The sequence below is a fragment of the Pocillopora damicornis genome, chromosome 3 (genome assembly GCF_964200805.1).
Source record: "Pocillopora damicornis chromosome 3, jaPocDami1.2, whole genome shotgun sequence".
Classification (NCBI taxonomy): Eukaryota; Metazoa; Cnidaria; class Anthozoa; order Scleractinia; family Pocilloporidae; genus Pocillopora; species Pocillopora damicornis.
This window is the reverse complement of record NC_142672.1, coordinates 15,679,024-15,704,622: the sequence shown is the minus strand read 5'-3', so window position 1 is coordinate 15,704,622 and position 25,599 is coordinate 15,679,024. Positions and strand designations below refer to the sequence as shown.

At 36.8% G+C, this 25,599-nt stretch overlaps 1 protein-coding gene across 4 annotated transcripts; it reads right to left on the bottom strand.

Moving 5' to 3' along the window:
- Positions 1-25,599, bottom strand: LOC113668022 (twisted gastrulation protein homolog 1-A). 4 transcript variants are annotated; one of them, XM_027183908.2, is made up of 4 exons: positions 25,511-25,599; positions 10,808-10,898; positions 3,295-3,739; positions 1-1,370 (listed from the first exon to the last, which is right to left on the bottom strand). In XM_027183908.2, the coding sequence occupies exons 3-4, from the start codon at positions 3,728-3,730 to the stop codon at positions 1,180-1,182; spliced, it is 627 nt and encodes a 208-aa protein (XP_027039709.2). In that variant the 5' UTR covers positions 3,731-3,739; positions 10,808-10,898; positions 25,511-25,599; the 3' UTR covers positions 1-1,179. The 4 variants fall into 4 exon arrangements, with proteins under 4 accessions (XP_027039709.2, XP_089057699.1, XP_089057700.1 ...); XM_089201573.1 differs by having other exon boundaries at positions 3,295-3,736; XM_089201574.1 differs by lacking the exons at positions 10,808-10,898; positions 25,511-25,599 and adding an exon at positions 9,703-9,787.

Genomic DNA, 25,599 nt, shown 5'->3' with positions numbered 1-25,599 from the left:
TATGCTTTAATCGTTTATTGTCTTTTATTTATTATGCGTTTAAGGGAACCACCTTGTGTCAATTCTTGTGACTTGCGAAACGACCTCTAACTTGAGAGACATAACATACTTTAACTGAGTGGTGTTGGATAAATATGCAAAAAGGGTTGAGCAAAATTGAAGGAATGGCTAATTAAGAAGAAGATTCAAACGGTTTGCAAATAAAAAGCTTTAAAGGTATGGGATACATGTTTTTTTTTTTTATGTGAACGCACAAATTAAACTATGAGGTAGCGCCCTTGACCATCCTTAACTTAGAAAACGTAAACTTTTACCGGCTTGAATTAGCAAATGACTGCAAAAACTGAAGGTCCAATTTAGCTTTCTCCGACTGTAGGCAAAGGCGACCTATTTGCTCTAATGCCTATGTTCCTTGCTTGTGTAATGAATCTATGTTTCTTCATTGTAACTATTGCAAAAAGTGTGCACTGCACAATTAAGCAGATTACACTGTAGTTAATTTTCTGGGAACAAATTGCAGCTGAGATATACTGTATTTTTCAATTCGACATTAATTCGATATCACGGAGAATAAGATTTCAGTGAAGGTTTAAGTTAGAAAACTTGATGTATCAAATATGGGACTCTCATGACATCAGCAGGAAATTCCCATTCGATTCTGAAGCCCAAGGATAACTCGAAGCCATGGTATAAAAAATTATTTGTAACTAAGAGAAGATAAGCTCATATCCATATTTTTAAGGATAATCCGAGCTAGTTTGTCCTCTCAACTTTATGTAGGGAACATATGAGTGACGATGTCATAACAGCCGAAAGAAGATGGGGAATGAATTGACACAAGCGGATGTTTCTGTCGCCAGAATTCTTGTTTAGTTCTCTTCTCTAGTGTCTTAACAATATTTCTAGCTAGAAGGGGAATAGAAATTGGAATGAACAAATGTTCTTTTTCAGTAATGCTCTCAAGTTTTCTTATCTATTCTGCGTTTTAAACTGGATTACCGTGTAGCAAACGATTGGTGTAGCAAATGGTATCGATCAGTGGTGATGTTGTGATTAAGATTCTTGGAGAAGAAATATAACTTTATGATCCTTTGTAAACTATTTTCCCACTCATTAGCGATGCAAAGTCTCTTTTAAAGAATGCAAAACTCTATTTCATTTGACACCATATGCAGAGCTTTAATTGATCCCGCACATCTGGCAGAGAGGTTGAAGTTCTCCGTAGTCTTTGCATCGGTGCCCTACGCACTGACAGCAGCCATTCCGGAACCAGCGGTACCTATGAGATCCCATGTCCCCGCAGGACACAATGCAATCTTCTTTCGCGACGCACCTATGAAAGAAAGCTACTTTGCAATGGTTTGACGAACCTGCAATATAGAGTGGGAAAGACGATGTTGAATGCATGGCAGAAAGTATTTTTTCTAAAGATACCTTCGAAAAAGTGTACACTCAGTTATTGTACCAGTATTTGAGACCATTAGATATTTGGCAAACGTGACAGTTTTGAAGTGCGCTTTCTTCTCTTTCCGCCCTTTTTATTATTGCAATTGCTCGATCCAAAAAAAGAAAGTGATACTAAAATAAGTTTGTGATATTGCTTTTCCGTAGTATATTAGTTGTTATTTGGCCGAGTATGAAGCATTGTGCAATTTTCGCGTGTCATTTTAAGGACTGTGATTTACGGAGCGATAAATGTATGAAAGGTCTATTTACGATACGTAAACTAAGCCAGATAATTACATAGAGAATGTCCACAGTAGACCAGAATAGTCATTAGATGCGATGTTTTAGCGAACATATTACACTCATGTTGCCTCAGTGGATTAACCGGCTCAGCTTCTCATACATAGTTACATTTTTAGTTCATTTTGTTGTAGTTTTGATCATGCATACTTACTGTAACACTGTAGTTTACTATTTTGCTCGCCCAACCGCCTTACTAAGGTTAATATCCCATTGATTTTACGGAAGACAAACTTGTATGTATTGACCGCAGCGCCTTAAATAAGCACAAAGCAACCTGATTCAGCAACCACTTGAGAACGCGAAATTAAACAAAAATAAATTATTTGATGAGCTAAGTTCTCACGATACGAAAGTTGGTATTACTTTTTCGTTGGAGTTCCCGTTGATGGAGACTGTTACCGCTCAGTGTCAGCGAATTCATAACAAAGCTGACGGTAAACGCAGAGGAACAGGCAGGGCCAAATTTTTTTTCTTAAAAACCAGATTTATTTTGGGAAATATATTGATAGAGAAATCGAAGATTTCGTCCTGTACTTCATTGAGTGAAATTTGGAGAAATTTAATAGTGTTTTGAGACAGTTGCGTTTCAGAATGCTTGAAAAATTACACGATGTGTACGAGCCTATCAAAATCGATCGACGCTTTAGTTTTATGATCTTTATCGTCTGATTATTTCAAAGCGATTATTCTTGGACTAACGAACCACAAACAAAAGGAATAACGTAGATCGATCCAAATGCCGCAATATTTGATTCGCTTTTAATTAATTAATTTAATTTTCATTCAACTGTACCCTTCTGTCCATTTTCGTCATGTTGAATTAGGCACTTAAAATCAGTTCAGAAGGATTTGTGTTGTTTCAAACATGTACGCGCGTGTACGCGATCCTTTTGTTGTATTTCATGGTTCGTTTTGAAGGACTATATTTTCTATTTCAGGTGTTTTTGAATCGAGAGCTGGCGGTATTCGAACGCTCGTCAAGCCTAGATCAACTGTTCATGATTGATTTCGACACTTTAATATCACCACAGGATAGTTCTGCCTCTTGAAAAATTAGGGGGTATTCTCCACAACACCGCTTAATAATAAGGCAGAGTTTTCACGATCAACTTTCTATATCTTTGCATTAAAGTTTAGGGTATCCAACACATGCGGTGCTGCTAATTGCTGATTCTGCATTTAGAAGTCATTGCTCCCTTTCTCGAGGAGCCAACAAAAGTTGATAAGTCAAATAGGAAAGCGTTGAAACATCACCGTAAAATATTTCCAAAGGGATGTTTTTTGTCGTTCTATTGGTACTCTTAATTGTGCATAAATATCTTTATCATTGTATCTGGAGTAACAATCTCATCCAGAGATTGATTGTCCTTTCTTTAGTGCAATGTGATAGCAAAAACGATATTTTGGTTTACCAATTTGAACATTTTCGATCGATTCGTCTGGCGAACGTGAAACCGAGTCATTAGCCAACTTCTGATAGGTGCTGGTACCTTTTTCGAATAATCGCTCTTAAACTTAAGACTTCTTCAAACACAAAATACCAACCTTTTTTGCCCCTTGTCATGAAGGCAATGGGAAAATGTGATCCTTGACTGATAATGTCAAACATAGTTGGTATAGACCTGCTCAAGTCACCGTAACTGCTTGATATTTGCTGCGTGCTGTTCGTGTCATTGCGAGGAGTGTGAGTGCAGAGACCAACACAATCACAACATTTTTTCCAGAGTTTCTGACCAAGGCATCTGAAGCAGTCCTCGCAACATGTACAGTTTTTTCCAGCTATAGGCCTGCAGTTTGCGCAATCTTTATTTATGATACAAAGAGAGACTCGGGCAACACAAGCTGTGCTTTTGCATCTCTTGTAGGCGTCTATTTCGCGTTGAGTGAACTGGCCGCCATTTTGAGGCTGTGTTCCACTGGTAAAAGTGATAAGTGACATCAGAGTGAACAATAAGATAAGGGTACTGACCAGATCTTTCATCCTGAGCTGCTAAAAAGAAACGAATGAAATCGATTGGACGTCAGCACCATCAGCAATTTGTCATACTACAAGAAACAGCCCAACTGGTGAGCGTATGCAAATCTTAGATTAAAGGAAGTGACAAATGGATGTAAATATAAAGGCTCAGGACCTTTTCCTTTTACCAGAGGTTAGCGAGTGTGGAAGCACAGTGTACAATTTCTAAGTTTACGGGACTTAAGCAAGTCCCCTCTACAGAGTAAATGTTCTGAGATGGTAATGGATCGACAATATAGAATGGTTGATCTTGTTTTTTCTTGCACATATCATATCAAACAAACCTTTCAAGTAAAAATAAATGAGAGGGTTTCTGATATGAAGTTAAAATAATCTCCCTTCTTGCACAGAACCATTGATCATGCTATTAAATTGTAGGCGATGACTAGATAATGCTTTGTAGTCAACACAAAGTTATTAACTCGCTTTCTGAGCTTCAAAGAAAGAGCCGATATTCTGGTAGATAATAGTCTTAAATCCTCCCGCCCCCTATGGAGTTAGAAAACGTTTGGAAATAAAATTACGGTGGCAATTACAAGTGTGGGACAAACCTAGAAGATTATGACAATTGCGACAATTTTTCCGCAATGGTAGGATTAAAAGAACAGCGTGAAAATAATGTGGTATCTAAGCATATGTCAGAATTATTCTCAGCCCCTGAAATCTCTTTTGGCGGCCTTGGATAAAGTCTAAGTCCACCCCCGGGTAGTTCCTGAAGGAAGTTTTCATATCTAAACCCCTTCCCATTCGTCATCAGTAGTCTGCAACGGACATGGTCGGAGAGACAGCAATATTGTGAAATAACTATATCGTGTCTTGAAGCTGCGTCTTGATCGCTATAGAAGAATTGAAGGCGAAAGTGATGAAAAATGAATTTAACTGAAATTCTCGGAGTGAGAAAAAATTTAACGACGTATGCCCTGCGATTTTTTTTCCAATATTTGGTTTACTCTGAAGAGAGTCAATCTTTGTAAAAGTAGTCCAAAGCTTCAGCTATCAGACAGCTTTCCATAATGAATATGGAGACTGTATTTTCGTGATTTTCGGCAGATTTGTTTTTACAACATTTAAAAGAGGATATGGTTGTGAAAGTAAACTTTCGAGATAATGTTTGTATTTCCCTCCTAAGATGACATAGAATGATCTTAGTTAATCTCGTGGGTAGATCACGAGTTGCTGCCTACACGTGGAACCCGCTTTGAAAGAGGGGATTAGATAAATGCTTCTTTGGCCTGATGTCGTTTCCCAAGTAATGTGATTACTGAAATGAGATGAAGTACACGGCATGTACGTCTATTTTTAGTTTAGTATTGAATCGCCGGTGCATGCGATGTAGATCATTCCATCACTTGAGAGTTAGATGATTAAGCTGGTAAAAAAAAGTAATGAAATAAGAATTTATATCCTAAGTAACGAAAGTATTCGCCATTTCTCCTGCATTGCTAATATCAAACACTTCGCCGATATTAATAAATGAGCTATATGGTTCTCGACAACGAGGAATATTCTTTTAATTTTTAAGGAGTTACTTCACAATATTTTAAGCTTTTTTATGGATCCACGGAAATATCCCTTTTCGGAATGAAAATCTGAAGTAATTATCATAGGGGCGGACTAATACCAAAGAGCAAAATTAAAATAGTGAACCAAAGGGAAAGAAAAATTTAAAAGTTTTTATGAAGATGGAGAAGATCGCTGACTCACACAGATTCAAAATGACATAATTAAACAACAGAAGTAACCTTCTTTCGAAATCTAGAAACTTTGACAAAGCTGTTCTACTTCGTGGTGAGCATGTTTCGTCCTCTAATTGAAGGATAAGGCAAACGAAAAATCTAACCGAAGGAATTAATTTTCTATCGAACGGCCTAATTTTCATATATTCAGGTTGCTATATATTGGCTTTCATCATGGAAATTTTCCAAACCGAGACTAAAAAAAGATACTGTCCCTACTGATCTTTTTGTTGTTGGCTGTTATTTGTCGCCGTCTACCTTATCTCAGGACTATCCGTGAAGTATCTTGGAAAGCACCTTATTGGTAGGAATTCTTACTCATACTGATATAAAAAGTGGGAAAAGGGAGGATAACAACAAATTAAAAATACACTTTGGAAACTCAATGCTCAATCTCTTCAGTCAAAAAGAGCATTTTAAACCAGCAACTTTGCTTTATTATTTATTGCACAAAATGATAGAATTCTGTATAGTGACCACAAAACCACCCTCTAATGAGCTAATGTTTTGATCCTTACCACCTCTTGTCTCGTTCTTTCGTTATAATAAGCAACAGCTATATTCGATGTCGGCTAGACTATTGATTTTGTGATCGCTGGATGAATCACCAACTCTCCGATAATGGCTTAAGCACTGTATACTTCAGTTTAGTGCAACATCCGTTCTAAAATGATTCTTCGCTGTTATTGAATTTTGATATCACGGTCGTGAAATTATTTCACGTACCTCAGGACTGCCAAAGTCAATAAAGAAGTCACTGTTGTGTAGGAAGTGCCACAGAATTCTCAGCAGGAAGGACTGCTGGTGGGTAGTCGCTATACTCATTTTTTTAGTTCACTTTTGGCTTTGTGCCTATTGTATAAGGCACGATTGCTGTAAATAAACATTTACACTTAGTTGTTTTTAGCTATCAGATGCATTAAGAAAGTTAAAAATAGACAAAGTATATTGGACTTTATCTTAAACAAAAGCAACAGGTGGCAGACAATACTTCAGCCCCACCAAAGGAGTGATAGAGAAAAAACGTCTTAAAGTTCAAAATATCAAATAATAGCTAATTGTTCACGACCTCATTCTTCTTTAATAAATATTAATTCAAAATACAATAGTCCAATCCCTGAGTTTCATAGTTTTTGTTTCAAAACCTACAATAGTAAAAAAGTGTTTTGAGCCTGACACAATCAATAGTTTGAAGATATCGGAAGATCCAAGGCTAGCAGGCTCGAGCAACTGACAAAATATTTTAAGGCGACGCACTCGATTTACGATGGAGTAGTATTGACCCAAATCTTTAATGAAAAGTATTCTTGATATAACAGATTAAAATGATCCATCAGACGAAGCTGAGAATTCTTAAAATAGACTGAAATAATCAGTCGATTTCTTTTTCGGATTTCGTAATAGTAGCGAAAATCGAATATGCATGCATCATTTAGCTATTCTACCCACCCTTTGTTTCCAGTCGTGGTAATTAGAGCGAGGTAAGAATAAAGAGGCGGCGTACCATACAACTTAGAGTTGCAGCTCCCATATGTCAAAAGGAAATGAATGCCTTTGACTGAATCTATTTGATGGGCAGTTCAAACTCATTCCTCCGTTTTTCAGGGGAGAGGTAGCAACAAGACAACTTGAATCGGAAGGAAGCGTCCAGGCCCTCAATGTCTGTTCTTTTTTCTTTAACGCCGAGTCTATTTCAATAACCTTTCCAGCAAGTCTTACAAACCTATTTAGGAAAACAGCTTAACTGAAATTAAAAATACCCTTGCAAGATATCTCATAAGCTTAATTTTGCGAGATTTGGCATAGGCAACTCGTTGAACTTCTAGATCCTAAATTGTCATTGGTTTGAGATTTCTACTACGGCATTATAATGGTATCATGAATAGTGTCCTCGCCGTCATCGGTTCTTTCGAAGCTTCTATTTTCATTCATTGAATTCAACTTTATCATCCAAATTGATTCAAGCGTGGTCAGAAAAATTCACCTTTAAAGGAAATTAAAGAGTAATATCCATCAACGATCGCGTCTCGCTTGGGTGCAAGGTACAATTAGCTGGTGCAGTGGTTTTCAATTTCTTTCTTTCTTTCTTTCTCGTTGCCTCTTTTGAAGGTCAATTTTGATGGAGAAGTACAACCGAATTCAATATTGCTGTTTTTGAGCCTAAAAAGCATACTTTACCATTTTGTGACAACCGCACCTGATCGACTAACAACGAAATAAACAACTAAATAAGTAAGAAAGTTAATCCACTCTTGCATCAGTTTGATGAGACTGGAGATTCTTGTGTTTCAGAATTACGCGATTTCTATCCTTGACCTAAATAGTTCGGCGTGTTCCATCTCGTTAATTACTCTGGAATCACGTAAGCTCCTTATTGTTCCCGTAGTCGTTCGACGTGATAACAAATTAAATAATGAATTTAACTGTAACCAGTTTGTGAAGACGCCGTTAACAAAATTGTAAGTGAGAGTAAAGAAACTATGTTCATCAGCCATGAGGTGCTTTAAGTTTAGTGACTGGAAAGTTGAAACACTTGCATTGCCAGTGACAACTTTTTTTTCTCCTCAGTCTTACCGTCATTCAAAAATTAGTGCTAGACACCAGTACTAAACCTGAATTATCATAGACAGAGTAATACTCAAGAACTTATGGCAGGATGCAGTGAGTTTGACCTCACTCCAATTTAGACTGACACTGAATATCAATGAATTAAAAGAAAGGAGGGTATTTCCTTACATCCCATGTAGAAACCCTGTTTCCGCAAGTAGACATATGATATCCTGTTCATCAAGTAAATTAAATATTAGAACCGGAGAGAATTTAAAACTCCAGAATTGAAAATCTGAATTTTAAATCACAAACTTTAAGAGCTCCAAATTTACCCTAATGACCGACACTTAAACCCGAGTCGTAGGAGACATTTTCCATTTTCACTACGAAAATATAGTTCGTTCCTTGAAAAGATTATATTTCCTGTCGAAAAAATTCGAGGGCGCTGTCAGTAGTAATGTTTGTAAAATAATGTAAATAAATCAAATTTTCCTTGTAAAGCAGCAACGCCATGATGATGTATTTGTATGATAACAATAAGGACACGATTTTCATCTTCTTAATAGTAGTATCTCCTTTTTGGGTGTTGTGAAGACATCAGCTATAGCAAATACAAAAATGCTAGTATTTATAAGTCGATCAATTCGGACATTTGAACTTTTGAGAAATGGTTTGTTCAAATACCCCTTCACTGAGGCAAAAATTGCGTTCAAATGCCCCACCCAATTTTTTCGAAGAGGCAAAATCAGCGACCGTGACTTTCTACATGTTGACCGAGCTTTGAAAACTAGACCTCGTTGACCTTTTGTTCTGAGCCATTCGCTCGCGGAAATGAGCTATTCACATTAAACACCTCCTTATTTAAATATATGACACTTGTATATCGATGGAAAGTCTTGACACCACCGGTTCACCCCTATTATGCAGGCGAGGTTAAATTTCCCATCCGGAGGGCACGGACGACGGTCAAAGGCCGAGGCGGAGGAAATGTTGAAACCTCGAAGCGATTGATCCATTTGTTGGTAACTATGTAACAAATATTTATTCCTAAACTTATAAATGTCAAAAAGAGAAAAGAAATAGATGAACTTGCAAGACTGTCAGCTTAGTAGAATGCTGACGAATTTTGGCGTTATCTTTTGGCTATGAATAAATCCTCTAATGACCATTTTTTTTTCGATCTAGAGATGATCGAATATCAGCCTAGCAATTTCTTCGCTTTTCATGGACCTCACTTCGTATCTGGCCATGCAATGCATGAGCGACCAATATCCAGTCACATTGGTCACACTAAAGATCAGTGAGTATTCAATTTGTACATTGAGGACCGCTATGTTTTCATTAGAAGGTAGAGTAGTAACCTTATAAAATGTCAAAGAAAAACTTAAATAGTATTTTTTTTCTCGCTCAAATGATTTTTGTCCATTTTGTGTCGAATTTGATTAAAAAAAAAAAAGAATTGTGAGAACTTTAACAGTGCCCGTCAACCAACCCGCAAATTTCTTGCTAGTGGTCATGATGCACGTGCATTTAAAAACGAGAGCAACAAAATCGGAACTCCTATAGCATGTCATGTATCTTGTTTGGCAGAAAATAGGACTTTTAAGAGAATAAGTTGATTTTGTTATAGGAATAAACTTCAAGTCTTACCTGCTTTTGAAACTCAATGGGCCTGTTCGTTTCTAATACCAAGAGGCCTCGATTAATGTGCTTTTCTTAACATGTGTTTACGAATGTAATCTTAGTGTTCCAGCGAATAATATCGGATTTGGCTTTTTTCCGCGTTTTATTACATCATCAGACCTGGCAAAAAGTCAAAAATGTACCGAGACCGAAACACAAAAATAATCTGCAACTTATATACTTGCGTTGTACAAATTACTAAGGAATTTGGTTATGCCTACGAGCACAACTTTGGCGATGTTCCTGAAATTAAACTTTGAAGACGCCATGGCCTGTCCTTCCTTTCCTGGATTATCTTATGAAAACTTTTTGCACACTTTTTTAAATTAATAATTAGCTTCTATTGCTCCCACCCGATTTTTGAGAAATACTGTTAACAAAATGAATTATCACACAAAAAGCTCTTTATATATACAATAGAAGAAGCTCTTTGCTTTCATATAACCATTGGAAAAAGAAGATACTTGGCACACGCAGCATCACAGAGGAAAATTCGATAATAGTAATGATATTAATATCGAGGATAATGGTGATGTTAAGGACAATGATGATGATGACTGTAACAATGATTTTAGAGATAATAACAATAAGAAATATTGTGGTAGGAATGATAATGTTTATCTAATGAAAAATGATAATATATTTGCAATGAGAGCGTTCATTAAAAAGATTTGCAGTGTGGCCTAACTAAGAAAAAAATATGAAGTAAGCTAAGTTTACATGCGTAGGTCATGTAAACACCAAACTTATGACTCTTAAAGCAGAAATGCCTACGGTCTAATTTGTAACACTTTGGTAGGAGCTGAGCAACATAGGTCAAGTTTTGAGGCTGCATGTGAGAGAGCGACGTCTTGTCGACGAATATAACAGAATCAAGTTCGACTCTCGTTGTTACAATTGGCCTGGCTTGCGAAGAGCCACTGTCAGTCTCAGTGAGCCATTAAGAAGTCGTTCTGAACGTGAGGTCAACAAAACAATAGGGGGTTCACCACAAATATGTAGCGATACACACAGAGAAGAGGTTTATAAAGTTAAAAAAAAAAAACAACAAGTTATTCGTTCAGATACTTACCGACTCACAAAAGCAGGACTATCGGTATTCCACGTGCACAACTGTTCTATAAACAGCACGACAAGAAATTTTCCAAACCGCCATCGAAACTCTGAAAAGGAATACATTTGCACACTCAATATCAGTTGCATCTCCTTTGACGAATTTCTCTCTCTTGCACTTCATAGTTAGACGAATATATAACTTAGTGGAAGAGGGGCCACCATGCGACATATGGCCAGAGCTTTAGTCAAATGATTGGTAAATATTTTAGCAAGGCTTCCACTTTGAAATGTTTATTAAGGCTGTGGAAGCGAGACTGTACCTAATATCTGATTACAGCGATGCGGTTGGCAGAATCCCTTTTGAATAGTTTTAACATTATTTTCATCCCTTTTAATTGTTTTCTAACCACAAGGCAGAATGTTCACATTCGTAATCATTTGTTCAGATCAGTTTGTTTTATTTTTCTCTCCAGTGGGTAATTTTTGAAAATAATGCATTTTTCTATTTTGAATTTTGATAGACGTTTTTCTCACAATAATGTTGTTAGTGCTTTTCGGTGTATTTTGAGTTTAGAGTAGGAAAATTGCTTAGATAGCTTTTCCCCGACTAAAGCAATTCTATTTCAGTCGTAGCTTCTGACAAACTCTCATGAGAGTCTTCTTGTGCTTTGCTTGCAATGATCTGAAGGATGGCATCCTGATCCACTTACTTATGGCGAAGTAACGTTGTCACTATTAATAGCCGCGCTGCCTGTTTCAAAAAATATCTCAGTTCAGCCTAGGACTAGTCAGTTGATTTTGCATTTTATAACAAAAAAGACCCTTGCAGTGTGCAAAACGGGCGGGAATGTTTTCCCCTTCGTGGAATCAATTTGTGTTTACATGATTCGTGTGACAAGATCAAGAGATTCTGCCATAAACAGAGAGGGAACATTTTTATCAATATCTTAGGCTCAGGGAAACAAGGAACCACTTGCTAAAAATTTCAAAAGGCTAAGATTTCGCTCAGGGTTAACCAGTGCAGCGATAAGCGAAACATTTGCTCTTTTCTTAATGTTAAAACCTTGGAGACTCAACAATAGCCTTGTAAAAAGAAACAAGACAAAGGAACAAAAAAAAGCGATAAACAGAAATATGTGGAGGAGAGAGCTACACCCAAAAATAAACATATGATCAGCGAAAAATGCTGCAACACGGCACTGAGAATGGAATCTTTCGTTCCAAATCCGGAACTAATTACGCCCAGAATATCTTCATCGTCTGTGGCCGCACTTGGAAGCGATCATCTTCGTTGGCCACCGAAAGGAAAAAAGATATTGAAGCACGTGTCATTTAATCCACTTATGCTAGCTATAAATAAGTTTCTAAAGTAGGAAATCGAAATAAATGCTTTTAATTAAGATTATAATATGGTATGATTGGTCGAAAAAACCTATCATTTATTGCACTGGTTATTTTTTTAATAAAGCAATGGATCACACTTTCTAAGCGTAAAAAAGCAATTGAGACTTGATGAGAATACTCGAAAAGTTTCTTATTTAGTCGCCTGTGGTTCTTATTAATAAACTTTTCTCGTGTTCTCCCAACAACCCGCGTGGTTTATTACGCCGGTAAACCGATAGAAGTACTAGTTGCGGTCTATTGCTTAAATATTTTGCCTACCGTTCACGGAAGGAAGTAGTGAGTCGGTTTCAGTTAAGCAACAAGTTTATTCTGTTCATCCAACTACTGACTATCAGCTCAAGGATTTATCGTTTCCAATAATTATTTCCTTTGCTCTCTTAATCGTAACCGCAGGCAAATCACAGGGGCATTTATGTTTTTCACTACCTTTCGTGATCTTCCTGTAAATTGCACGGGGATCTTGTTTTTATTAGCGCCCTTGAGAGATTTTCTTCTGTGGCGCCCGACTGGAATTCAAGGGCTCTTCACTTGATTGGTGAAGCTCAAAGAATGCCAAAAGAAGTAATGAATTGACTTCCGGTGGAAATACCTTTGTACTTTCATAATAAACTGAGTGGTTGGCACGCATTTCTTCCTATATCGTTAACGACAAAGTCAGTATGTAGTCTTGTTTTTCGCGGTAAATAGCCCTCAGAAACAAACTTCCTTCGTATATATCTTATAAACGCGTTACTCTCGAGACTTCAAATTTAGCACAGACCTTTCTTGTTGGGTAATCATGCTATCACCAGAAAGTATAGGCAGTCTGAAAACATTTAGTTCTCCTCCCGCACCACTTTAAAAGTCAATGTATATTCTTTTTTACATTGCATCCTTTGCAAGGTGTTCTTTGCAGCCACGGAAAAACAATCAAATTGCCTTCAATAAGATCGAAAATCAAAAACAGAAAACGTAACTATAAAATTATTTCGATACAACGTTCACAAACACGAAAATCTTTTCACCATCCTTTCCGCTATGCTTAGCCACAATTTCCAATTTGGTCTCGAGTTTTCTATTACTTTAGAAAGCGGCCGCGCGACCTCTCGTTAATTCTCACGGGCTCATCGGTCGAGAGCCGCTGACAGCAAGAGAGCAGAAAATGCAAATGAGATCATGGCTAGACACGCAAGTGCTTGCTTAAGAATTGCATTAGCTCTTGTCGATCGTTAAATAGAATTAATGTTCAAATAGATCCCTTCTTAGCAAATACGCATTTAAGTCATAATTAAGTCGTGGTCTGTCGAAAGGAAATTTTGTGTAACGGATCTTCGTAATGAATCAGCACTTAGCTAAGCAATAGACCGCTCTTTCTGTTGATTGACTGGCGTAATAACCCACCCAGGATGGTGGGAAAACTCAATAAAGGGTTTTAAATCACGAGTCGACGGCAAGTAATTTACAAACTTTTCTAAAAATACTGTTGAAAACTGTTTCATACATTTAAATCAGTATCAAATTTTAATGATATATAACTGAAAAGGATAGACTTTCTGTAATGTTAACGCTCAATTCGTGCGACACAGACCAGAATCCTCCACATTTCATTCATTCAATATTGATCCTTTCCATTAAAAGCCCAATCAGATAGAGATTTGCTGGACTATCATCCCAGTATATCAAACTTGCCATTCCAAATCTTCATCAATAACCTTGCGGGCCAACAGGAAATTAGTTGTCATGCAACTTTTGCCCTGTTCTTGACAACTCAAGGAAATACCTTATCCAATTTAGTACTCTTGCACAGGAGTGTTTGAATGAAATATCTTATCCAATTTAGTTTTTTTGCACAGGAGTGTTTGACCCCCAATAACACATAAGTACACAATAAATTTGTGGAAAAAAATTATAAAAACCGGCTGAAAAGGAAAGATACGCTAATATGAATGATGACGTAACAAAGAATGCGTCGATTAGTACACACTAACTGCTTTGAAATTTCGGTCTCAAGCGCAGGTCCAATCACATACCGTAAAGACTGCTAAGGTATTAACCTCGCAGTCCGGAATTTTTAATGAAGGTTTCAGGCAAGGGGAAAATAAAGACATCTAACATAGCAATAAAGCTAAAGAATTATTTAAGTATATTGGTTCACCCAATATAATTATAGCTCAGTTTCGAATGTGTGCCAATGGGCAGACGCCTCAGTTCAATTAAGCAAAAGAGAACATTTACCTGATCTATGATTTTTATGTCGAAATGACGTAGCGTAAACAAACTCAATTTAATTAGCTTTAGTTGCATGTATTCTTTATTTATATCATATGTAACAAATAACCTTTTCAGGGAAGAGACCGGAAAAATTAGGAAGACCGTAACGTATGTATATCGGAGATCGAAGAAAGTTTAACATGATTATTCTTCTCCAAACGAGTATCTATTGGACTATTGGAATCAATGGTCTTTTAAAAATCATTATCCCTTTGACTGAGATGGTGCAACATGATTCGCGAGAAGCGCACGGCTAATCATTATCCAACCCCAAGCCAAACAGTTCGGCCATAGGCCTACATCATATATTAGCCATGTTGTTACACGGGAATATTGATTTGAAAGTGCATATCCTAATCGAAAGGTGAATTTTGCATGCCATGGTGGACTCATCGTTCTTTTAGATTTCTTCCTATGGTGGGCGTAGACCTGCTACGTGCTTATGCTAAAGCGTTGGAACCTTAACTAAGCGATTTGCATTACCGTGTCATTACCAGTGAGATTACAGAGAAACATATATGATCGTGATAGGTAGATCGTCTCAGAAGGGGGGTTTCCAAGTTAGTCCTTGATGAATATGCATGTACGGTATTATCATGCAAAAGCCAATATTTTCAGAAATCTTTTCTGCAAATTACTTCAATCCCATGAACTACCTGTTTGTGCCATTTCACTTCTCTCCATTTCATGGCAAGCTGTATCTCGCTAACTTAGAAAAAATGCGAAATATCCCAGTAGTTCCTGGCAAGAGATTGCTTTCAACATATGATTTCTTTTTTTTACTCAGTCTTTGAGCCCTCGATACATAATTTCATCGACGAGTGCATTCCTGCTCAGGGTCCCTACAAAACGATTACACAGATCATTTCAGACAGTTCTTTCAGAGCAGCACAGCTAGAAGGGCACTGCCTTAAAGGTTTTTTATATTCATAGGGTGCTGATTCAAGAGCTTATTTAGTGCACATAGCTGCACTTTAAAGGTGCACTTTTTGATTCCCTATAACTTTGTGAAGTTAAACCCAATCTAACGTTATTTCCTAGCTGTTAGCCATGATTCGATGTTAGTTTGTGCATGACGTATTTGTTTGTCAGTTCTCATCATAAATACTCTCCGTCCTTGGTCAATTGCTGGGAAGGTAACTCTTAAGGCAAAGTCACGTTATGGACTTTCGCGATTCCGCAATATGACTAAGAATGTTTGAATTTTCTTTTAATTGCCGCACATAATATCCATGACGTTAAGCCTTTCAGCTGATCGCTTGATTTTACGCTAAGCAACTGAGACGCCAATGGACTGCTGCCGGAAAAAAGATGACACAGTATCATGCTTATAAAATTGAAGAACAACACGCACAAGACCAATTTTTACAGCTCTGTTAATTCTCACTGTGTTTATTTATGAAAAAACTTTGAGTTGATGGTCATACTATTTTTAGTGGACCTAAGGGTTCTCTCTGGTTAAACTGATGTTCCAGTGTTCCATAGCGGATCTAGTGCAGATACACATCCACCACCGCTCTACTAATGTTCAAAATCTGAATATCATAACATTTCTATGCGGAAAGTCAGTATCATAATAATCGTAGAACAACATTGAATTTATTTTTCGATAAAAAATTAAAATTAAAATTTGTCCTCTGAAGTCTTTGACCAACACAAGAAGTTTCGGTCAGACAACGCGTAAATTACGTGCAGAGCTGGCCTGTATGTTAAGATTGCATGAGCAATGAGATACTATATGTGAGAGCAATTAGCCATTAACTTAGAATGGATAAGGCTCATATCACCTGAGGTGTAAACCAGGGTGGTTTAGCTGGTTAAGACCATTACTGTACAGAATATGAATATCAGAATTTTCCATGCAGAAACTTAGCATCATAACAAACGAGAAGAATATTTGGAACAATATCAAATTTATTTTTTGGATAAAAATAAAAAAAGAAAAAAATGTAATAGTAATTGTCTTCTAAAGTAAGCCCCAACTTTCTATTCGTGGGCCAAAAACAAGTAATTTCTAGAGTGCCCTTTGCTTAATTCTCTTTTTTACATGTTAATTTACTTACTTAGTTTTTAAGTTTGCAATTATTTGGCTGTTAGTAGATTTTCAGGCCATTTCAGTTCTTCCAACTGGATCATTTCCGGTCCTCCTTAAGTGTAATTTTCGGTGCGCAATCATTTGCAAGGCTGTACACCTACTGCTCTTTTATTCTGGATCCACTGGTAATCTTATGAGGGTTTAGTCTTGCTCATGACGGATTTCCTTGGTGAGTGATTTTCTCATTAAGTTTGAGGAATTCACGCAGACAAGATAATTGATAAGAATGTTCAACCGGAACAATCAGCAGAGCTCTTCGAGGTACGGCATTCACGGAAAGCAGCTTCTCAATATATTGTAGTTTATAGTTATATTTATGGTCGTGAAGTTACAGTTCAATCCTTTTGTAAATAGCTGATGAATTGCCCGTGGCTAAATAAAGTCTATTGACTGATTGATTGAACTCGAATAAATTTATTTGTGGAATGTTCTGTGATTTGCTCTTATTCCAGTTGCCACTGTTTAATTCTCAGCCTTTCTTTTTTAACTTTTTCTTTAGTATTTTAAATTCTGATCTTAAACAACATAAAACAGCTTCAAAGTGCTTTAGTTATTCTACGGTTGACGTCTACATGTTGACGTTGGTTATGATTTTGAGCTCTTCCATGCTTTCTTTTTCCAATACGAACAATTAAGGATAATAGGTATAAAATGCACAAACGAAATAAGTTAGAGCAAAGGTGAAATAATTTACAGGTCCTCCTTCGTGACAATTCAGGATTGTGTTGATCTAATATTATGATTCTTAAATTATAATTCAATTGGTTGCTGGCTGGGGTACGTTTTCATACTGAGCTTTCCGCCGTGCGTTACCTAATTTGTTAACCCCTCGACCACTCGGCGTTCACTGGTTATGAAATTTCAAAAGAAGAACCGGCTCGTCGTGAAGAAACAGGATAAACAACTATTCGAGATTTCCGTTTCTGAACTTCAGCTCATAAGGGATGAGAAGCAAAACATTCAGGGATTTATATTTTTCCCGATACAACCCACGTTCCTTTTTTTTCTCGGGAAAGAATTAAATTTCGTTTGAATTTTTACGGATTCCAATAGAGAAATCAGTCTTCAGTCAGCTACACTGAGTTAAAACTTCAACAAGCTCACATCATGATTGCATATGGCCAGAAGCACTGAAGTTCAAAAATAGATCCGTTCATCTCCATTATGAAAGGTATTCATGAGTAATCGATAATAGATCACCAGTCAATTTTGACAAAAGGGCTCTGTGCTATGTTCATGGCTATAATTTGAGATTCAGTCCTGAGACGCGAAAGCAGTTTCGTTGGTTACAGTTTTCGAGAAAAGATGGATGCGAATCAAGAGCAGGTTTGATTTCAGAGACGTAGCAATAACTGTAACTCATTAGTTCAAGGGACGATATTTTGCGACATCTCTCAATGATGATTTATATTTTAAAGTAACCTGACGATCCGGATGAAATGGAAAAATCAGGCACAGTCAGTTCAATGACATCGCGCAATATTCTTCCTTTAATCTGGTTAATTTTAACGTTTCCTTCTCAACTGAGGTAGAGTAGACCAAGGATTGTAGAATAAGGTTATGTAAGTTTCTTCAATTGAACGATTTCTCTTGATCATAACTTCAAAAGAATGCAATTTAGATCTGTCTGGTACATGAATCAGTTCTTCAATATTAGATTGTGGCTGTTGTTCTCACATGCCTTCAGTCAGTTATTTCCAATTTTATAACAAAGAACAGCGTGAAACACGAGTAACTGATGGCCTCTTTGGAATTCTGTTTTTGTGAGATAAGTAGAAGGACAAGTAGAAGGATGAGTAGGAGGACAAAATTCGGCTGAAAGCGGGCCGTATGAAAAGCTTTTTTACTTGCGGCTAACTGTAGTTGATGTTATAAACAAAATAAATCGTACATGGCAAACCGCAATTTAGTCCTAAAGCCATGAATCGAGGGAAACTGATGACAATTTGACTGGTAGAATCGAAGCGTCGGGGGAAGCATTTAGGGGACGCCATTTTGAATTACACTCACGCGCAAACCTCAACAAGAGACCCTTTCTGGCGCGCTGTATTTCAGATACTTCCATACTTAAATTAATTCAAAATTGTTTCAGGAATGTTAATGTTGTTTTAGTTGCAAGTACCACTGATTGTGGAATTGCAGGAGACAAACTGTATTGAGAGGAAACCCCACAGGATAGTCATAAAGTTTGCACCTGAAACTCGGGGGAACATTCACAACGTTCTCTTAGTTCGAACACTTACAAAACCTTACAGTATATTTATCATGCTACCTCTTTAAAATAAAAAATCAAGTGAAATTCAATGTCAACGACGCTGTCTACCCAATCTCTTGCACTTTCCCTATCTCTGAAGTTATTCTGCCGGATTCGCTCACGGTTTCGTCATATGTCTTCTCTACCGCAAACGCCCAAAAATATCTCAACAAACGTTATACTGGGGATGATAAGTCTATTGTATTAGTGGGAGTGTACGGATCGTACTTTAATTCTTTTTCTAAAAAGCTAAAATCCATTGTTGGCAGACTTTCGTTTCAGCAGACTTTATAACAAGCAAGCAAAACAATCAAAAGTCCAAATCAGTGGATGAAATCGGTCCAGAATGATAACCCCTGAAACGAAGTCGCACATGGTTATCATTAAAGTAAAAGATACGCTACTGCGTGGCATTAAGACTAGAAAAGTGACAAAGAATCAAGGAGTGAGACACGAAGAGCCTTTGCAACAAATTTCTCGGAACGATCGACTGGAATACTGGGTGGAGGCTATCGCGGAGAGCGAGAAAGATAAAGAACATCGGAGGGGAACTTTGAAACTTGGGATTTTTCGTGCGGTATGCAAAAATTCTACTTTTCTGTATTGTGGTGAACTACTTGTGGTTTTAACCTTGCAAAACAAAATTATTTGCAGTGTTGTTAAAGGTTACTTGCTAAACACTAATGCAGAATTCTCCGACTCTTCGTCCTTGTCGAAACTAATTGTAGCTTCATGATGCTGATGGCAACTTTGCTGTTAAAACTGCTTTATTTGCGAGTTTTATTGCTGTCTTTAACCATGATTGTAATGAAATATATCATACAAGCAAAAAACCCATCGGACTTAAACCTCTGAACCATCGCTAGTGCATGAACATTGACGGATCGACATACAAATAAGAGGTAACATTTGATATGACTTTGTGAAGTACGAGTTTAAAAAATATGCTTTTAGTTTCGTTGTTTCATAAACTTTTCGCGCGGTGATCAAGACTTTGACGATGTTATGTATCCTTTAACTTCGATATGTCCTTACAAGTTTAATTGATTCTATGACTTGTGTTCGTTCTTCGAAAACAGGGGAGCCATAGACTCTAACCCTTACCCTAAGCAAAAATATTGTTAAAAAATGTCGCAAGCGTGTTGGCTGTCTGAAAAATGGTGTAATCGCGTGAAGTAGGTTTTAGTCAAACAAGTCAGGCCTTTCCTAACAGCTGAGACTATAAAGCATAATTAATTTCCCAACCCGTGAAAACGTGTTTTCATTTTCACACTTGGTGTAGACCTTCATATAAATTCGAAAAGCCTGACGTTGGCATATCAAAGGTGTTTGGAAAAAATCAAGCTTACTCCCGGAAATGATATAATGAAACAGAATGCAAAACATGCATACACAAATATTCTCGTAACTTACTGTAGATTGACGGATATATCATGCCTCATGCTCCGTCTCCACAAAATAATTTGTGATGCTTTTAAAACAGGTTTTTTTCCACAGAGGGGGTTGCAAAGTAACACTCACTGGGATAAAATTTAAAATGCAATTAAAACCATTTCTACTTAAGACAACATTACATTAAGCTGTTTACAAGCGTGCAGGTAACCTGACTCTTGATACGTATCAACTATTAAGAGCACTTGACCAGAGTTATTTTTGATTTGCGGTAAACATATTTATGGCTTTATGTAACAGCAAGGTTATGATACAGGTAACCTAGCATAAAAGAATTTTCTGTAAAGACGTTTGACCTTCTATAATACTACACTGACGCCATGCCTGTTGATGTTGAACCTCCTCCTCCTTCATTTCCTTGAGAAATCACCGTTAAATTTAACTCGTCAACTAACTCTTCGAGAAAGCCCTTAAACTATCTTGAAATAACTCCTTTAATCGCGTTACAAAAATTGATCATAAGCAACCATGATGATTATAGGTTAATAATGGTTTTAGGAACGAATAGAGTTCACGAATAAAAGTAAACAAATGGGAGAATGGCCATTGATTTTTTTTATCTTGGTCATTATTACCTATTTTAATTATTTTAAAATTGTGTTTATCGTGAGTTTTGACATTGTTGTATTTTATACCTTTACATTTTTCATGAATGTGTATATTTGTATTCGAATCCTTTCTTTAATTGTTTAGACAGTTAGCAGTATTATAGTAGCCACTTTTCATGACTGTTTATTGAACATTTGCTATTGCTATTGTTATTCGGAATCCCATCGCTTCCCTTTTAGCGCGATTTGTTAATCAACATCATTGCCGAGATGGGAAGACGACACAAGGTCCATTTATCAACTAATCAAACTTTGAAACCGATTTTGTACAGGAAAGTCACTTAATATTAACGTCTTTATGAATAAAAACGTAGAGTCAGTAGTCTTAAATTACCCTATACTGTCTAATGTCATCGTCCAATCGATGTTCGGGGGTGAGGCATTTGGTTTCCCTACACTTTTTCTACATTCGAGTTGCTCACAAGCATTCATACATGTGCCTGAGCCACTGATGCGTTTGGAAACTTCGTTATGCAATTCGCCATTACTCATGTTAGAGTAGAAGCAAAGTTGATGGCAGAATCCGGAGAAAAGATAATTCTTGGTTATGAGCGAAGTTTTCGAAATCCATGAGATTGACATTGGATACGTTTGACTTTGGTCAGTAAAAATGACGATGCATAGTTCATGCAGGCTACTTGTTAAGCCGCAGTCGTTTCAATCTCTGAGTTTCTTTTCACCCCCTGTCGATGCTATTCGATGTTAATTAATTATTTTGCAACCGTAGCACTCAATACGAGGCATGGACTGCCCCACGAATAAACTCCTCCTTTGTATTGCTTGAAAAGCAAGAATGGTTGAAGGGGGAAAAGGAAACATTTATCCTAATCTTAATATTTGCAGAACACAAATAGGATAAAGTTCATGAGAAACAGAAGCATATGATGGGCCATTTTTCAGAATGTACCTCTTTCTTTTAAAACTGTTTTTCTGATACTTTGATGGTTTCTGAGATCGATCAGTGTATGGAAAATTAATTTCAAAGCAGACGATAAAGAAACCGACTTTTGAAACATGTTAGTGGAGAGCATAATCTTAATTTGCCTTCCGGCAACCTACTGATAGAGAGATTTTTACCAGCACGCATTAACGACTCTAGAAGGAAAAGAAAGAAATAATAAACCCTTGCACATCGCGTTTGAATTGGTTTGTACGAAAGCCACACAGGTTAGTAACTCAGAAGATTTTACGTTTACTTGGAGGCCATTCAAAGTGAAAAAATTATCGCGGCGATAAATTGTATATGGGGGCACCAACAAGACTTTCGTCTAGAAATGTAAATGTATTTACGCAACACGTAGCTAATATCCTTTGTTGTTCGAATTACACAACTTTAAGCTTTGTTGGCGACTGCCATTGCCTCCTTCTCGGCCCCACCCAGAAAAACAAATTCCACGTGTGAGTAATAACTAATGACCGTCTCCTTTACTTTCAGATAATGGCTAAGTTAACGTTTATTCGGTAAAAACGTATCGATGATGAAATTAGAGAATAAGAGAGTACAGAGTAAGCTTCAATAGTTAGATTTCTGTCCATTGCGTGCTATACCAATTAGTAATTGTTAGTTGAATGTCAGTAAATAAACAATCGGCTCGTAAGCAGCTTATGACCTCCCAATGCTTCATACTGGCCATATTTTTGGATCCTGCACGTCTGCCCCGGTTTCCGGTACGCCATAAAAGCGTGAACATGAAAAACAGTCGACTTTTAGACCTCAAAAACCAAGCTCCTCCTGCTTCCCAAATTGGTCTGAGTTTGGTGCTAGATAAATGTTTCTACTCGGTAACCTTGTTAATAACAAAAGTGTTAGAGCAGGAATCAACGGTGCCATTTATTTCAGCTGGATTTTCAGTTTCGGGCCAGATCGTTTTTGATGCATTTTGAATGCTGAAAGGTGTGTAGGTACTCAACATCTTTGACAGATCTACGACAAAGCTCGTGCACCTTAGGAAAACTTCAGCAGAATCTTACTTTGATTACATTTATCTTCTCCATCCTTTACCGTATCCTTATTTCTTGATTTATTATTGCTTGTGCTACTTTGCTCTTCTACATTTTTTCTTAGTTGAAGATAGTCTATAGTGTTACTTGATCAAATTGCCACGATTTAGCTCCTAGACATTAAAATTATCTGTGCATTGTACTGATTAAAACTTGGGACTGAGCCTAGAGGTGCAAAGGTTAACAATTGCGGTTTAGGAGAGATAACAACTTGGAGGCAAAACAAGGGCGCTACTAGAATTTCAAAAGAAAAAAAACGCGAAATAAAAAAAGACGTGGAACCAAAACATGTGCATTCTCTTTTCTCTGAAGAGCTAAAAATATAAACAGGTCACTTCAAATGATGACATTGCGATTTTAAAAGAAATATTCAAGTAAATGCTCACAATTTCGACAAATTATAGAAGTTTCCTCCATGTTCTGACACGTTAGTAAAACAATTGCTATTGTTTACCGGGTGAACCTGACTGAGTCTTCACATAAATAAGAAATTTTACATTACCATTACCTCACGTCTACTGTGGGCTACTGACGTGATTAATAGCAGAATAAGCATACCACGAGTTCGAGCAGACAAACTTTGCTGATGAGTTTATATACTTGATACAAGTTATCGTGGCTTACTGTCAATTTGGCTGATAATGACATCGATGCAGCATCATTTTATAGCTTAACACTATTGCACTCCTTTGCAATTCCTTCGAAGAGAAAACAACCTGAGGGAGTCAATTGAAGTCTAAGGGTGGTCAAATTAATTCTTTGTGACATTATTCTACATTGTCCCTTTTGCGTCAAACATTTCTAGTAGTAGCATACGTGTAGTGGTGCTTTTAGAATGACTGTGTGAAGTCAAGTGACACTATTTGGAACAAATCTGGAGAAGAAGACCAAGTAGAAATTTCCTGGTTGGGGCCGGCATGAATACACAAGCAAACGCCTGGAGGCTAAGTCCAGTGGACAGTTAGCATTGAAATAACAAAAATCTCTTTTACAAGATCAATTGTCCTCACTGAGACATTCTGCTGGATTTGGTCAAGAAAACATTGCACTTACAGATAAACAGAAAACACAATACTAGCAACAACATTTTCACAAGTAATGATGATACAGGGAGTATGAAAACAGGTAGGATTCTAAATTTGATCGTAATGTCGAAAGAGCGTTAAGCAATATTCGGTGGCAAAAATTGAACCAGTTAATTCGACAATAGCAGGCAAAAGCAACAAGCGAGAGTCAACTTGGGGGAATATTCTTATTAAACAGTATTCATTTACATATCAGCTTTTTTAAGGAGAACTTTTTTCCTGAGAAATACAAACAATAACCTATTCTCCTTCTCTAGAGGTGAAGAAAGCTTTATCATATATATTTTGAAAGACATAAATTGAAACGATCGATACCTTACGTTTAAAAGCTTGAAATACTCCGACATGTCGAAGAACCTCCATGTGTTTTGGGTGATAAAAATGGAAGTTGGTGATTAGGATTATTTTAGGCTGCAAAATTACATTCATACGTTGTAATATTTTCCTCCCAAAATTTATACACAGTGGATTTGCAATGAAGCTTAGCCCAAGAAGGAACTTATTTAGCTCACAGCGACAGGGAATTTACTATTTATTTCCGTATAACTGGGACTGATAAAATATTATCTCTCGCCTAGAGAAATAGGAGTAACAATTCTACAGAATAATTAGAAACCAACCGAAAAGAAATAGCAATCACAATTTGGTGCAAAATACTAAAATATTTTTTGTTTCATCGTAATTAAGGATATCAGGTATACGTGGGCAATGAAGAAAATATTTGGCTAACAATTTGTTTTTGGCATATCATAGCAGACTTTTACTGCACTTGAAATTTTGTGTTTTTCTTTTTAAATCTTGCTCAGGGAGAACATGTGTAGATATAATTTCGACAGGGTTTCTTATCTAAAGAATGAGAACGTGAACAAAAGCAGGTCACAGCTATTGTACATAGTTCCCTTCCAGTTCAATCATGCAAATACACTCTCAAAACCATGACCTTGTAAAGTTATGAATAACACGTTATAATGTTTAGAAATATACCAGAACAACGGATGCCGTACCATTAACACAAATTTAATTTCTGATATGGTCTATCAAGGTATATTGAATTCAATTTTAGCCTCAAGTTCAAACGAAACTTTCAATATCATGCTTCGACTGAGCATGAAAAGGACATATCTTGTATAATAATCAAAAGAATGAGACTTACTCTGTAATACATTCCGATGGAAAACACAAGAAAATGAACCTCAAGCTGGTTTTTTCACAACAATTTGAAGAAGAAGAAGATAACACCTAGTCAATCTGTATATTTAAATTCTTCTCGCCTTCTCATCGAGGAAAAAGCTGAATTTGGTCATAATTTGATTATTCATAGTTTAAACTAAACTTAAAACTTAACCATGCGTTAGACTGATTTTTAGTTATTGTACTTATCAACCGAATGACATTTACATATCATAAGGCTACTCAAAAATCATCTCCAGTAAACTTAGGCGTCATCATGAGTTCATTATGATCGGCATAGATTAGTATAGCTTGTAGTCAGTAGCAAGTCAACCCAAACAGACCCTTTAACGTGTCAACTACAAAACTATTCAATCTAAACCTATATGGCCATAAATACCTGGGTTGGAATGAAATGATCTGCTTTCCAATTGTCTTTTTTTTTTCTTTTTTTTTTTTTTTTCCAATTTAAGTGCACTTGTATCTTCC

Excerpts from the sequence above, each read along its gene's own strand:
- LOC113668022 (XM_027183908.2), bottom strand. The coding sequence starts at position 3,730 with ATGAAAGATCTGGTCAGTACCCTTATCTTATTGTTCACTCTGATGTCA. Across the intron at positions 1,371-3,294 it reads CATGACAAGGGGCAAAAAAG|GTTCGTCAAACCATTGCAAA; the intron begins GTTGGTATTTTG and ends TCTATATTGCAG.